Source organism: Bos grunniens, chromosome 13, assembly GCF_055505025.1.
Source record: "Bos grunniens cultivar Pamir isolate PY7600 chromosome 13, Bosgru_T2T1.0, whole genome shotgun sequence".
Lineage (NCBI taxonomy): Eukaryota > Metazoa > Chordata > Mammalia > Artiodactyla > Bovidae > Bos > Bos grunniens.
The window spans coordinates 62,522,844-62,539,658 of NC_141177.1; the positions used below are offsets into that span (position 1 = coordinate 62,522,844).

The 16,815-nt window shown below is 38.9% G+C and overlaps 1 protein-coding gene across 12 annotated transcripts in view; it reads right to left on the reverse strand.

Moving 5' to 3' along the window:
- Positions 1–16,815, reverse strand: part of MALRD1 (MAM and LDL receptor class A domain containing 1) — a 754,524-nt gene that overhangs the window by 185,800 nt on the left and 551,909 nt on the right. For all 12 annotated transcript variants that reach the window (XM_086334563.1, XM_086334560.1, XM_086334554.1 and 9 more), the window contains one exon: positions 8,680–8,808. In XM_086334563.1, the coding sequence (XP_086190689.1) occupies positions 8,680–8,808 (129 nt within the window). The remainder of the gene's footprint in view (positions 1–8,679; positions 8,809–16,815) is intronic.

The following is a 16,815-nucleotide window of genomic DNA, read 5'->3' on the forward strand; positions in this document are numbered from 1 at the left end:
ATCCACAGACACAATAAAATGCAGGTGTTTTTCTACAAATGTTTGTTGAATATTCTACTTGGAATATGCAATTGTCATCTCAAAGCCAACAATCCTAAAATGAACTCATCATTGATCCCTCCAAATGGGTTCTTCTCTGAGATTGATTTATATCATAGTATGAATCTTCTCTTTCTAAAGATTCAAACTTTGAAGTTATCTTTTGATTTTGCATTCTTATTTACATATCTAATCTACCAACATCTGTGTAATCTCCCTTCAAGAATTTGTTTAATTCACTCCTCTTTTGCAGCCCCATAGTCCCTGTTCTAGTTCCATCGGTTTAAGCTGCCGAGCTAAGAAACCTCTTTCTTTACTGTAACCTTCATTCTATCAACCTTATAAACTCAAACTCCATCAATCATTTTTCAGAATTCTGTTATTTCTCTTGCTCAAAATATTCAGGTGTTCACATTATTTGAAAATGCCCTCAAGACTTCTAGTCCTGAGTACAATAACCTTTCTGTTGATGCAATTTTTTTAAGGCTGAAATCTCTCTTGTCTTCAAACTGTCTCTACAAATTTTTCAGTAAATTATCTCGAATACAATTGACATTTTTTTCAACTTTTATGTTAAACTACTCTCGTTTTTTGCATATTTTCTCTAGCAATTAGCTGCTACTTGTCAGTCCTTCCTTTTCTCTCTTGTTCAGGACATAACTGCAGTTTTATTAAGAGTGAAGAACTGAAGTTTTATGAAGAGTGTCTGAAGAGTCAAAAGTGTCTAAAGAGTCAAACAGCTGCTTTCATAGCTCCAGAGGTGTCTCACAGTTTATCTAAGCAATCATGATGCAATGTTCAAATTTCCCTTGTCTTCACTGGTTTAAGACAGTCTTGGGATACATTTCTGACAATGAGACTTACTAGGAAAAAGACACCTAGGAAAATGTTTCTTTATTTTTAAAAATAAGTCAAAAGGAAGAAAATCTACCTGTCCTTTCTCAGGATATCATTGCAAAGACGTGTAAGGGGAGCTGACTTTATAAGACCATTCATTATCTGAAGAAGGCAGAACTTAAAGAATTATGGAGGGCATATAGTTCTATAGTTTTGATGACAAAAGCTACTAAATTAACCAACTCTAAATTGCTTTTGGACTTCTTGCCATTTGAGAAAATATATTTTCCTTATTGTCTGTATAAGAGATGCATTTAGTTTCAAGTACTGAAAGCCCAAATAATAGTGTAAATAGACAAGAATTGATTTATCTCAATTAACAATAGGTCAGGAAGGTGTCAGTATAAGGTTGGCATCCTGTTGTTGTTCAGTCACTAAGTCACATCTGACTCTTTGTGACCCCATGAACAGCAGCACACTAGGCTCTCCTGCCCTTCACTTATCTCCCAGTGTTCGCTTAAACTCATGTCCATTGAGTCGGTGATGCTATGTAACCATCTTATCCTCTGCTGCCCCCTTTCCTTTTGCCGTCAGTCTCTCCCAGGATCAGGCCTTTTCCAATGAGTAAGCTCTTTGCATCAGGTGGCCAAAGTATTGGGGCACTATGGTTGTAGTTCCAACGTCCAGTGTGAAGCACACATTTTCCATCCTTCCTTACTGTCATCTTGTCATCCTCATGCTCCTTCACGGTTGCAAGATGCTGCTGTACTTCCCAGAGCCACAGATATTCAGGCCATTGAAAGCAATGCGAAGAGGAAAGAAGAGAAAAGCTTTTTGCCCATTCTGTCGCTTTTTATTTTTTAAAGTGATACTTTCTCCCAGTTCCCATGTATATCTCATGTGCCTCTAGTGGCTACAAAGAAGCTGCAGAAGATAGTATCTGTGGCTGGTTATAATGCTGCCCCAAGTAAAACTGGAGTTCTGTTTTTTAACAAAAACATGGATAGGCAAGTAGCAGGGATTGCTCTGCAGTCTAAACCTGTCAAGTTTCAAATTTCTCTACAAGTGTATTAATTTACCTTAATTGCTCCATTCCATCTAGCAAAAATACTTTTCCTTGAAAGTCCAACCTAGGTCCTATCTTTCTCTTTCCACATCATGTCAGTTCTCGGGTAGTGGGGGTGTTTTACAACAGTAATTATAGTTTTACTATTTAAATATTTAGCAACTTACTTCTTGGTTTTGCATTGTCACCCTAATTGTTATTTACCACTGCAGCCTGGTGTGCTACAGTCTTTGGGGTTGCAGAGTCAAATACAACTCAGTGACCTGAACAATAACAACCACTGAATTACTATAAACATTTCCATGTGATTAGGTATTATTATTAACTGCATCACATAAACCATAATGATTCCACACTAATTATTGAATGATAGATGATATGAACAATTTGAAATATTTCTTGATGATTAGTACGTATCAATATTTTTGAAATGGCTATGGCTTTAGAAAAAATAATTTCCAAATTGTGAACTTAGTCATGATTCCTTGAATGGCTTCAAAGCATTACTAACACTCTTAAACAACTGGCATTTTTCCATTGGTACAATATTCAGCCATATGGTTGAATGGTCAGTACAAACATTAATCACCTCACTTATATTAAAGAGATGGCTCCATCATTAATTATTGTTAATTCTCACATCCAGGTAGCCACCTGATTTTGCAACACCAAAATATATAACATGGGCTTCTCTGGTGGTTCACTTGGTAAAGAGTCTGCTTGTAAGGCGGAAGAACCAGGTTCTACCCCTGGATAGGGAAGATCCCCTGAAGAAGGGCATGGCAATTCACTCAAGTATTCCTGCCTGGAGAGATTCATGGACAGAGGGGCCTGGTTGGCTACAGTCCTTGGGATCACAAAGAGCTGGACACGACTAGAATGACTAACACAACAATATATAACATAGAACTATTAAATAATTTCTCCTCATTGTGACATGACTTCTTGGAAAGTTGCATTCAAAAGAATTTTGGAGAGTCTGGGTACAGTGGGAAAGACTGTTGATAATGATGCTCATCACTGTAAAAGACAGGAGAGAAAGTAGCCGTCCCATTCTCTGCCTCCCTAGCCTAGAATATGAAGCACTCTTAACACATGTTTCAGGTAATATCTTCCTTCCACAAAAAAAAAAAAAAGGACATCTTTTCTAATGTAACTGTTTCTTTTAAAAAGAATTGTTCTCCTTTCCTGTCAACTATGCATTTTTGCAACAAGAGGTAGAGATGCAAAAGAAAAATTTATCTTTGCTCATAACCTACAGTCAAAATTTAGTCATAAGGAATAGCTGCATTTATTGTCTGCTGAGTATAAGGGATATGTAAATAGGTATTCACAATGACTGACAAATTTCAAGAGAACATAAAAACAACAGTACGAAAGAAGCTAACATTAATCTTCAAAGACTGAACAAATATATCCTTTACATTATTTCATTTAATTCTCAAAGCACTCTGGATGCTATTATATCTTCTGTATAGATAAGAAAAGTGAGTCTCTAAGAATTTAAATAATTGCCCAAGAAATGATGCTCAAAGTAAAAATGAAGACTTCAGTTTAATAATCTCAAAGGTCAATTCTTTCCTTATTTCTTCAAAGGTCACTTTGAAAACGTTCCATTATCCACAGTAGATTCTCTGCCTGCAGGAATCCAGTGCTGATGTCTCTGCTACATCCAAAAGATCAGCAATATAAAATACTGAGGGAGTCAATCTGAAGCATCAGTGTTAGTTGCTCAGTCGTGTCCGACTCTTTGTGACCCCATGGACTGTAGCCTACCAGGCTCATCTGTCCAAGGTATTCTCCAGGCAAGAATACTGGACTGAGTTGCCATGCCCTTCTTCAGGGGATCTTCCCAACCTAGGGATTGAACTCGGGTCTCCTGCATTGCAGGCAGATTCTTTACCGTGTGAGCCACAGGGAAGCCTTTGCAGAATCAATAAAGTCACCTGAATATCCTTGTGTGCTCTGCAATGTTCCTCTTGGATATGAACAAAATCTATCAAGATGTTTTAAGAAAAGTACTATTCACTTCTCAACATATTGCTTTTAGTTTTATGAATTCAAATATTTCCTGCTGCTGTCCATCAAAGTCATGGGTAACACTAACAGACATGGTATGTAACGGACTTCAGTTTTTGAACATCAAAAATGCCTCTGTGTGTTTTACATCAGTACCTCAAACAGCTGTGGGAAAGATAAAAATCATGTAAGGTTCTCTGAGAGGAAAAATAAATGAAACAAAAAAGCATAGGCAGCATTCACACCTGAAAAACTTTCTACTTGAAACTCTTTCTAATGTTTTAAAGTCTATTTTTATAATTCATCTACAGATGTACACACGCACACACATCATTCTTCATATGTACCCCCCAAATAACTGGTGGTAACTTTATTCCTGACAGTACCTGTTACATATAAAGAAAATAACCTAGGGATATTTTCATTTACAAACTTTTTAAAAAGCAAAGAACTTCATACTTTAATATATTTTCACCTCTAATTGTTTTTCCACAGTAGAAAGTCAATTTCTGAAACCTAATACAATGTCTTATTAATTTTCATATACCCAATATGTGAACCATGAACTTCCAAATGTTCAAGCTGGTTTTAGAAAAGGCAGAGGAACCAGAGATCAAATTGCCAACATCCGCTGGATCATTGGAAAAGCAAGAGAGTTTCAGAAAAACAACTATTTCTGCTTTATTGACTATGCCAAAGCCTTTGACTTTGGCATCATAGTAAACTGTGGATCACAGTAAACTGTGGAAAATTCTGAAAGAGATGGCAATACCAGACCACCTGACCTGCCTCTTGAGAAACCTGTATGCAGGTCAAGAAGCAACAGTTAGAACTGGACATGGAACAACAGACTGGTTCCAAATAGGAAAAGGAGTATGTCAAGGCTATATATTGTCACCCTGCTTATTTAACTTCTATGCAGAGTACATCATGAGAAACACTGGGCTGGAGGAAGCACAAGCTGGAATCAAGATTGCCGGGAGAAATATCAATAACCTCAGACATGCAGATGACACCACCCTTATGGCAGAAAGTGAAGAAGAACTAAAGAGCCTCTTGGTGAAAGTGAAAGAGGAGAGTCAAAAAGTTGGCTTAAAGCTCAACATTCAGAAAATGAAGATCATGGCATCCAGTCCCATCACTTCATGGGAAATAGATGGAGAAACAGTGGAAACAGTGGCTGATTTTATTTTGGGGGGCTCCAAAATCACTGCAGATGGTGACTGCAGCCATGAAATTAAAAGATGCTTACTCCTTGGAAGGAAATTTATGACCAACCTAGACAGCATATTAAAAAGCAGAGACATTACTCTGCCAACAAAGTAGCCATCTAGTCAAGGCTATGGTTTTTCCAGTAGTCATGTATGGGTGTGAGAGTTGGACTATAAAGAAAGCCGAGTGCTGAAGAATTCATGCTTTTGAACTGTGGTGTTGGAGAAGACTCTTGAGAGTCCCTTGGACTGCAAGGAGATCCAACCAGTCCATCCTAAAGGAAATCAGTCCTGGGTATTCATTGGAAGGACTGATGTTGAAGCTCAAACTGCAATACTTTGGCCACCTGATGTGAAGAACTGATTCATTTGAAAAGACCCTGATGCTGGGAAAGATTGAAAGCAGGAGGAGAAGGGGACGACAGAGGATGAGATGGTTGGATGGCGTCACCAACTCAGTGGACATGAGTTTGAGTAAACTCTGGGAGTTGGTGATGGACAGGGAGGCCTGGCGTGCTGCAGTCCATGGGGTCACAAAGAGTTGGACACGACTGAGCAACAGAACTGAACTGAAGTGTTTAGAAGGTGGTTCTTAGTCCAATTTAGGAATAGGAATAAATGGAAGAGTTTAATTTTTATATAAACATTTTCAATATATATTTTTACATGAAAGAAAGATAATTTACTATCTGTAATAAATTGTCTATATGCATGTAACAGCTGTCCCTCTTGTCCCATTGGATATGTACATCACTAGCACCATATTCTTAATATATTTCCTTTAGAACCTTCTTAAACTTTGCCAAGTTTTTAATGTTTTTACTGGTGATTATTAAAGCTCTACTTGTCATATCTTGTGGGGAAAATGGTGATTTCAAAATGCTTCAGAGCACTGTTTAAGAACTCCATTGAAATCAATTACTTACAGTCTATGTAAAATATACATATATGTGTGTGTGTATATATATATATTTGATTCATGTAAAAGAAGCTAAAAATAATACTAGGAACTATTAGTTAATATATTATAAATTTCATTAGAGAAAATATGCATTATAGAGGAAAAAATATTTTATAAAATTAAGATTATATATTGTAGTATTAGTAGTACAGTTTTTAAAAGTACCAACCATTTATACTTTTTTATGTGTGATTTAAAATGAAAAGATGGGGTGAATGTTGACAATAATATGCTAACTAAAATAGCCATTCACAAAAGGACGAATACTGTGATTCCACTTACATGAGGTACCTAAAGTCATCAAATGAATAGAAAAAAATTAGAAGGGTGGTGGTTGGGGGCTGAGAGTTAGGAAGAAGGAAGGGCTATTGCTTAATTGGCATAGAGTTTTAGTTTTTCAAGATAAAAAAAGTTCTGGTTATAGGTGGTGATGTTGGCTGCACAGCAATGCAAATATACTTACTGCCCCTGAACCGTAACATTGAAAGGCAAGAGTAGTACATTTTATTGCACATATATTTTACCACAATTAAAAAAAATAATGGATGCAAAAAGGAGAAATGAACACTGCAGAAGCATTGTCACTGTAGCATCCTGAAAACAATACTGAGCTAAAAATAACAAACACTTATTCACGGCTTGAGTATTACTCCTTCCCAGTGCATGTGTGATGTTTTCCCATTGAGAAGTGGAGTCTACGCTCTTCCTCCATTTAAATCTAGTCTAGACATTGTTATCTGCATGATCATTAGGAAGAGTCAGGAGGGACATTCTGAAACTTCGAAGGTGAAATCATAAATACACTTGCTATTTTTCCACAGACTCTTGCAATGCTTGCTCTTGGAACATTCACATGTGTGAATGAAAAATGTTGCCTGCCCTGTCAGTAAACAAAGGATGCTGTAGCAATTAGCCACTACCCCGTCCCCCACAGTGAGCCCTGATGGACTCAGGGTAGAAACAGCAGAATGCCTGCCATCAAGCCCTCAGCCACTGCAGCCACCACAACAGTGTAGCCTGAGGGGACTCAGGGTGGGAAAAACCAGGGTGCCACCCTAGATAGCTGAGATGGATATCAAAAGAATGATTTCAATGAGCCCACAGTCTTGCATCTTCCCACACACAGAAAAGCACTAAGTTCCTCAAGATATCTGGTTTTCTTTAATTAACAGTAATCTTTTGATGCCTGGACTACCTGCTCTTTGTTGCAAAAATTCCTATATAATCTGGCTCTTTCTGGACCTCTTGGGAACACTCCCTCAGAGCTATCTGAGAAGCTGTCTTGTAGGCTTGAGTCCTCCAAGTAGTAGTAGCAGTAGTAGCAGCATTTAGTAGTAGTGGTGGTGTTGTCAGTCATACAGTTGTGTTTGACTCTGTGTGGCCCTATGGACTGTAGCCCGCCAGGCTCCTCCGTCCATGGGATTCTCCAATCAAGAATACCGGAGAGGGTTGCCATTCCCTTCTCCAGGGGATCTTTCTGACCCGGGGATAGAACCCTGGTCTCTCGCATTGCAGGCAGATTCTTTACCATCTGAGTCACCAGAGTCCTCCAAATAAAACACAATTTTCAACTTTCATGCTGAGCATTCATTTTTTCAGTCAATACATGGTAAAGGCCAACCCCATGAAAGATGTCTGACTAACCTGTGATAGTCCAAGCCATACCAGTTGCCCTAGAGGTTGAGTCCATGCTGATCCATACAGAGAAACCAAAGAGCACACGCATGCCAAATAAGTAAGAGATATCACCATCTTGGAGGTGCTCCTCCAGGTCCAGATGTCCCAGTCTGAGCCATGTGGATCTGAGACAAACTGCCTCACTGATTCCTTCCTAAGTTACAGACCCACAAAATTGCAAACCAAACCAAAGTTGTTTGGACCACTAACTCTTAGGGTACTTTGTTACATAGCAAATGCTAATTGCAACAGGTAGCCTGTGTGGTATATGAGTTCTCATCAGTAAGATATATGAAAAAAATTCTTTGGATTTAAGTATGTGCTCATGTTTTAAAATTACATACTTGGCTTTATACATGACCTTAAAAATCATTTGAATTAAAGTTTGAATTAAAAAAAATGTGGCTCATGTATTCTTTTTCCAGTGCAATGTAATTAATAAAATTAATCATTAAACTAGTATTTATTCAAGGTGCTCATTTTTTGCCTCATCTATAAAATCAGCCATTGGGTGGGGGGGAGGAATGAAAACAGTAATGAGAATTGATGAAGACATGTAGACTGCTAGTTCAATTTCTGACAATTAGAATTCTGACTCTGCACACAGTTCTACACAATGACATAATGGGAAATTTTTGTCACACGATTTGTTATAGGTTTGCTTCAGTTTTTAGTATGGGGATAAAAAGGATGGTAGGGCTTCTAAATATCTTCAGAGAGAAGTTGGAAAAATATTTTGGCTATTCTAAGTCTACTCTAGTGCGTGAAAAGAATATTTCTTCTCACTCACCAACATCAGTAAGTTACTCTACTAATAAAGTGAAACTCTGTGCTGAACTGGCAGCATTAGAACAGGCAAACACACTTACCACAGTGAGCTTCATCAGACCCATCAGAGCAGTCTGGCTTATAGTCACAGACAAGGTGGGATGCAATACACTTCTTGTTGTGGCACAAAAAATCCGTGGCCTCTGGGCAAATCTCAGAAGTCTCTCCCACTGGAGAAAAACAAAATAACAATCACAAACATCATTTTGTAGTATTTTCATTATACTTCAGTGTTCCCTTTAGTTGTTTTATAGATCCCACAGTATTAGATAAGTTCAAGATTTGAGTCATTGCCCAAGATAGACGTTACATGACTCCCCATCTCTCAGTCACTTCTGGAACTGTTCAGCAAGTAATAGAAACTTCACTTTAAAAATATATTTTAAGCAATTAAGGGCTGAACACTGTCTATTACATAAACCCAAAATCCCAATCAAGGCATTAAAATCTTTTGATTTTTGGTTCCAGCTTAGTTTTCCAGATGCAACTCTTCTCTGAAGCACCTGCAGCTAAACTCTATCCTAGGACTGAGGGCTTCACTGAGATGCCACTCGCTCTGTGTTTTGCCACGTCCTCAATAATATTTCTTCCATTGCCTGTACTGATCATTCCCTCTTTTGGTCCTGGTGGTCTGTTCAACCTTAAGACCCAAGGAAACAACTTTTCTCTACTCTGGTCCCACCTTCTCTTTGCCATCCGAGCCTCAGGTTGGACACTCCCTATTTCATGCTGCCTAAGAGCACTTTTATTTCTATATTAAATGCTTACCACCTTGTATAAGAGCTGTTTACACATCTGTCTGTCCTTACAGACTCCAAGCTCTTTTGACACAGGATTTTTTGGGCCTAACACAGCCCTCAATATACAATTTGTGCTTTATAAATGCTAGTTATAATAATTGAAGACATAATGGTATCATCTAAAGGTGACTTAGAAAAGCAGATTGAAAAAAAAGAAAAAGAAAAGCAGATTCATGGACTTCCCTGGTCGTCCAATGATTAAGAATTGGCTGGCAAATGCAAGGGACACGGGTTTGACCCCTGGTTCAAGGAAGATCCTATATAACATGGAACAACTAAGTCTGTGTGCCACGGATACTGAGTCCATACTCTATAGAGCCTGTGCTTGGAAACAAGAGAAGCCAACACAGTGAGAAGATGGCTCTCTGCAACAAGAGAAAGCTCAGGCAGCAACAAAGACCCAGATCAGCCAAAAATAAATGAAAAAAAAATTTTTTTAAGCAAATCGGCATAGAATTTTCCAAGCAATTCACATGTTTGCATATAATTTCAACTGATACAAAGTCTAATGGTAATACTTTATAGCTTCAAAATTATATACATTAAAGGTCTAAAACTATTGTTATCAGATTCAACAAATTAAATAAACCTCAGCAATTCCTTTGTTACATAGATTACTATGGTTTTGGACCAGTGTGAGTGTGGTGGCAGTAAGTCACTCAAAAATAGGCAGTATTTTCATGAAGGAAAATAGTAAATCTCTGCAGAGTTCATAAAAGTGCATTTCCATAGTCTTTGAGTCATTTCCATAATACAACAGTTAAAACATGAATAATTTCCAGAAACAATTTACCAGTAAAATGGAGTCTAAATATAAGATTGAAGAGAGGAAACCTTAAAAGAACAGCCGTGGATATCAGTAACATGAATTAAAGGTTATGTTCTTTGAGTGATTTATAATCTTGCCACATAATTTTAATTAACATTAGTGAGAACTTACTATTAACCCAGAGCAGTATGCGGACACTGTTCACTATGCAAGTCTATGCACTGGAGATTATTTTATTTTTCTATGCCATAGGCTGTGGAGTTACATAATTACTCCACAGAGGAAACGTGTTTTAATTTATAATCTAAATAATTGGTTCTTTAGTTTTAAAAAAATGATCAAGAGAGACTCCATCTCTAAATGAGGCTTACTTCCTTAAAAATATAAAATAGAAAAAAAGAGAGAGAGGAATCATAGTATAGTGAATTATAGTATAATTATTGTAAACTTGGCATAAACCAGAGTACCTATGGTATAGTTCAGTCACTAAGTCATGTCTGACTCTTTGCGACACCATGGACTGTAGGATGCCAGGGTTCCCTGTTCATGACCAACTCCTGGAGCCTACTCAAACTCATGTCCATAGAGTCGGTGATGCCAATCAACCATCTCATCCTCTGTTGTCCCCTTCTCCTCCTGCTCTCAATCTTTCCCAGCATCAAGGTCTTTACCAATGAGTCAGTTCTTTGAATCAGGTGGCCAAAGTATTGGAGTTTCAGCTTCAACATCAGTCCTTCCAATGAATATTCAGGACTGATTTCCTTTAGGATTGAATGGTTGGATCTCCTTGCAGTGCAAGAGACTCTCAAGAGTCTGGATCTCCTTGCAGTGCAAGAGACTCTCAAGAGTCTTCTCTAACATCACAGTTCAAAAGCATCAATTCTTCAGCAGTCAGCTTTCTTTATGGTCCAACTCTCACATCCATACATGACTACTAGAAAAACCATAGCCTTGACTAAATAGACCTTTGTTGGCAAAGGAATATCTCTGCTTTTAAATATGCTGTCTAGGTTGATCTCAGCTTTTCTTCCAAGGAGCAAGCATCTTTTAATTCCATGGCTACAGTCACTATCTGCAGTGATTTTGCAGTCCAAGAAAATAATGTCTCTCACTGTTTCCTTTGTTTCCTCATCTATTTGCCATGAAGTTATGGGACCAAATGCCATGATCTTGGTTTTCTGAATGTTGAGTTGTAAGCCAACTTTTTCACTCTTCTCTTTCACTTTCATTAAGAGGCTCTTTAGTTCTTCCTCACTTTCTGCCATAAGGGTGGTGTCATCTGAATATCTGAGGTTATTGATATTTCTCCCGGCAATCTCAATTACAATTTGTGCTTCATACAGCCCAGCATTTCTCATGGTATACTCTTCATATAAGTTAAATAAGCAGGGTGACAATATACAGCCTTGACATACTCCTTTCCAGATTTACAACCAGTCTGTTGTTGTGTGTCCAGTTCTAACTATTGCTTTTTGACCTGCATACAGATTTCTCAGGAGGCAGGTCAGGTGGTCTGGTATTCCCAACACTTTAAGACTTTTCCACAGTTTGTTGTGATTCACACAGTCAAAGGCTTTGGTGTAGTCAATAAGCAGAAGTAGAGATATTTCTGGAACTCTCTTGCTTTTTCGATGATCCAATGGATATTGGATCTCTGGTTCCTCTGTCTTTTCTAAACCCAGCTTGAACACCTGGAATTTCATGGTTCATGTACTGTTGAAGCCTGGCTTGGATAATTTTGAGCATTACTTTGCTAGTGTGTGAGATGAGTGCAATCATGGGTAGTTTGAACATTCTTTGGCATTGCTTTTCTTTGGAATTGGAATGAAAACTGACCTTTTCCAGTCCTGTGGCCACTGCTGAGTTTCTCAAATTTGCAGGACTTTCACAGCATCATCTTTTAGGATTTGAAATAGCTCAACTGGAATTCCATCACCTCCACTAGCTTTGTTCATAGTGATGCTTCCTAAGGCCCACTTGACTTCACATTCCAGGATATCTGGCTCTAGGTGAGTGATCATACTATCATGGTTATCTGGGTCATGAAGATCTTTTTTGTATAGTTATTCTGTGTCTTCTTCTCACATCTTCTTCTTAACATCTTTTGCTTCTGTTGCTGCTGCTGCTAAGTCGCTTCAGTCGTGTCCGACTCTGTGCGACCCCATAGATGGCAGCCCACCAGGCTCCCCTGTCTCTGGGATTTTCCAGGCATGAACACTGGAGTGGGTTGCCATTTCCTTCCCCAGTGCATGAAAGTGAAAAATGAAAGTGAAGTCACTCAGTCGTATCCGACTCTTTGCGACCGCATGGACTGTAGCCTACCAGGCTCCTCTGTCCATGGGATTTCCCAGGCAAGAGTACTGGAGTGGGGTGCCATTGCCTTCTCCATTTGCTTCTGTTAGATCCATTCTGTTTCTGTTTCCTTTATTGTGCCCATCTTCGCATGAAATATTCCCTTGGTATCTTGGAGAGAGATTTTCTTGGAGAGATCTGTCTTCTTTCTGCTTCATTTATTTTCCTCTATTTCTTTGCACTGATCACTGAGGAAGGCTTTCTTATCTCTCCTTGCTATTCTTTGGAACTCTGCACTCAAATAGGTATATATTTCCTTTTCTCCTTTGCCTTTAGCTTCTCTTCTTTTCTCAGCTATTTGTAAGGCTTCCTAAGATAACCATTTTGCCTTTTTGCATTTCTTTTTCTTGGGGATGGTCTTGATCACTGCCTCTTGTACAGTGTCACAAACCTCTGTCCATAGTTCTTCAGGCACTCTATCAGATCTAATCCCTTGAATCTATTTCTCACTTCCACTGAATAATCATAAGGGATTTGATTTAGGTCATATCTGAATGGTCTAGTGGTTTTCCCTACTTTCTTCATTTTAAGTCTGAATTTGGCAATAAGGAGTTCATGATCTGGGCCACAGTCAGCTCCTGGTCTTGTTTTTGATGACTGTATAGAGCTTCTCCATCTTTGGCTGCAAAGAATATAATCAGTCTGATTTCGGTGTTGACCATCTGGTGATGTCCATGTGTAGAGTCTTCTCTTGTGTTGTTGGAAGTGGGTATTTGCTATGACCAATGTGTTCCCTTGGCAAAATTCTGTTAGCCTTTGACCTGCTTCATTTTATAATCCAAGACCAAATTTGCCTGTTATTCCAGGTATCTCTTGACTTCCTACTTTTGCATTCCAGTCCCCTATAATGAAAGGGCTTCCCTCATAGCTCAGTAGGTAAAGAATCTACCTGCAATGCCGGAGACTCAGGTTTGATTCCTGGGTCAGGATGATCCCCTGGAGAAGGAAATGGCAATCCACTCCAGTATTCTTGCCTAGAGAATCCCATGGACAGAGGAGCCTGGCAGGCTACTGTCCCTGGGGTCGCAAGAGTTGGACACGACTGAGCAACTAAACCACACCATACCACGTAATGAAAAGGACACCTTTTTGGGGGTTTTAGTTCTAGGAGGTCTTGTAGGTCTTCATAGAACTGTTAAGCTTCTTCAGCATTACTGGTCAGGGCATACACTGGATTACTGTGACGTTGAATGACTTACCTTGGAAATGAATAGAGATCATTCTCTTGTTTTTGAGATTGCATCCAAGTACTGCATTTCAGTTTTGTTGACTATGATGGTTACTCCATTTCTTCTAAGAGAGTCTTGCTCACAGTAGTAGATATAATGGTCATCTGAGTTAAATTCACCCATTCTAGTCCATTTTAGTTCACTGATTCCTAAAATGTCAATGTTCACTCTTGCCATCTCATGTTTGACCATTTCCAATTTGCCTTGATTCATGGACCTAACATTCCAGGTTCCTATGCAATATTGCTCTATATAGCACATCCACAACTGGGTGTTGTTTTTGTGTTGCTCCAACTCTTCATTCTTTCTGGAGTTATTTCTCTGCTGATCTCCAGTAGCATATTGGGCACCTACTGGCCTGGTGAGTTCATCTTTCAGTGTCCTATCTTTTTGCCTTTTCATACTGTTCATGGGGTTCTCAAGGCAAGAATCTGAAGAGGTTTGCCATTCCCTTCTCCAGTGGACCACATTTTTTTCAGAATTCTCCACAATTACCTCCCCATCTTGGGTGGCCCCACACAGCATGGCTCAAAGCTCCATTGAGTTAGACAAGGCTGTGGTCCATGTGATCGGTTTGGTTAGTTTTCTGTGATTGTGGTTTTCATTCTGTCTGCCCTCTGATCGATAAGGATAAGAGGCTTGGATATGGAAGAATATGGAAGCTTCCTAATGAGAGAGACTGACTGAGGGGGAAACTGGGTCTTGATCTGATGCATGGGCCATGCTCAGTAAATCTTTAATCTAATTTTCTGTTGATGGGCAGGGCTGTGTTCTCTCCCTGTTGTTTGACCTGAGGCCAAACTATGGTGCAGGTAATGAAAATAATGGGCACCTCAGTGCCCCCTACCATGCAGCAGGCCACTGTTGACCCACACCTCCACCAGAGACTGCTGGACACTCACGGACAAGTTGTGGGGTCACTGCTACTTTCTCCTGGGTCCTGGTGCACACAAGGTTCTGTTTGTGCCCTCTGAGTCTGTTTTACCCTGTCCTGTGTAAGTTCTGACAGCTCTATGGTGGGGGTATGGAGGGGTTAATTTATGGTATATGGGTTGCACAAATTAAAAATAAAAACATACTGCCATTCTAAGAAATGTAGATCTTCTTTAAGAGTATGGTCATTCAGACTGGTGTTAGGAAAGTCAGCATGGTAAATAGAAGAGGTGCATTATTTCCCTCAGCATGTCTTGTCTATCTTTAACCATTCAGTTTCTTCTTTTAGTCAAAATGACAAAAGCAGTACCTATCCACCTGGTCAACAGATATATTAAATGAAAGATAATCTCACATATACTGTAGTATGAGAATGAGAATGGAAAGAGCATTGGTGCTCATAGGAGCAAGCTGAAGATACCCTGGCTGGCAGAAAACAATATATGAAACAGATGAAATACTTATTTTAGGTTAAAAAAGTAAAGACTGACAGAGCCCTAAAGACCTAAAACTGAAACATGATAAATGGAAAAGTCCTAGAAAGAAGAAAAGATCTGCAAAATGATGTAGCCATAAGAAGTGAATATTTAATCCAACAAAAAGCATGGGAAATATATAGGACTAATCCACTGTGGATCTGAATACATTGTCCCCACTTAAAGTGACATCACTTGAAAACTGACATCATTCTTCTTTGTAATAGGATTGACAGTAAAGAAATCCTTGCCCATATCAATTTGTATTTGGAGTAAAATAGCTTTTCACACAGGATTCATTCACAGAACTTGACATAATCATTCTACAGGTTCTATTTGTGGGCACACACTCATTTTATCATCTCTTTCAAGTGATGATATTCAGTATGCTCTGGGATTTCAGACAGTAAAATTTACATGGGCAGATATTTTTAAACACCTTTCTTTGTCATGCAGAATATTACCACATGAAGTACACAAAAAATGTGATGATAATGGCCAGACCCATTATCAAAAACCATATTATTCGGTTGGTAAGGTCATGTTCCCTTAGGCTCCTCTTCACTGCGACAGTTTCTCAGATTCTCCTTGTTTTTGATAACTTTTACAATTTAGACATTACTGGTCAAGTATTTTGTAGGATTTCTATTGGACTCTGATTCCCGACCCCCGCCCTTATAATTTAGATGCGGTTAAGGATGTAGGGGAGGAATAATACAGAAGTGTTATTTTCATCACATCATGACCAAGGTACATACTATTACTTGACTTGTCACTGTTCATGCTGACCTTATCTACCTGGCTAACGCAGTTCTTGTCATGTTCCTCCACTTTAATTTTTTCCTCTCCCTTTCCATAGAATAGTTTTTGGAAGGAAATCACTACGTGTAGACCACATAATGAAGATCTATATGTCCCTCCTTGTGGGCAGAGAATCTACATAAATTTAGAGTTCTTACATATAGGAGACTGCTCTTTTCTTTCCCATTTATGTATTATTTAGTAAATTATATCAACACAGACTCAAGGATATTTATTTTACAATTTGTATTATTTAGCATAATACAATGCTAATTTAGGCTTCCCTCATAGCTCAGTCGGTAAAGAATCTGCCTGTAATGCGGGAGACCCGGCTTCGATTCCTGGGTTGGGAAGATCTCCTGGAGAAGGAAAGCGCAAGCCACTCCAGTATTCTTGCCTGGAAAACCCCATGCACAGAGGAGCCTGGCGGGCTATAGTCCATGGGGTCGCAAGAGTCAGACACGACTTAGCTACTAAACCACCACCAAGGCTAGTTTATTTTATTGCTCAAATTGCTCCAGCTTTGGCCAAGGAGAACTCTTTCATTTGGCTCCTGTGTCCCTTTGACATATTCCTATCCATGTAGACTTAAAAAAAATTTTTTTTGCACACTGCCATCTGTTCTAACACCATAAGTTGCTTCAGGCTGATCTTGTATACTTCTTGACTTGGTCCTAGGATCAGCTGTCAGTCATTTCTGTAAGCAGTCCGGGTTCCTTTTATTGGAGAATGCTGTTGGAAACCAAAATCTGGGTGCTGGGTCGCCCCCTGCTATTAGGGTGTGACTGTTTCTATGCTACGATAACTTGAGGATTCA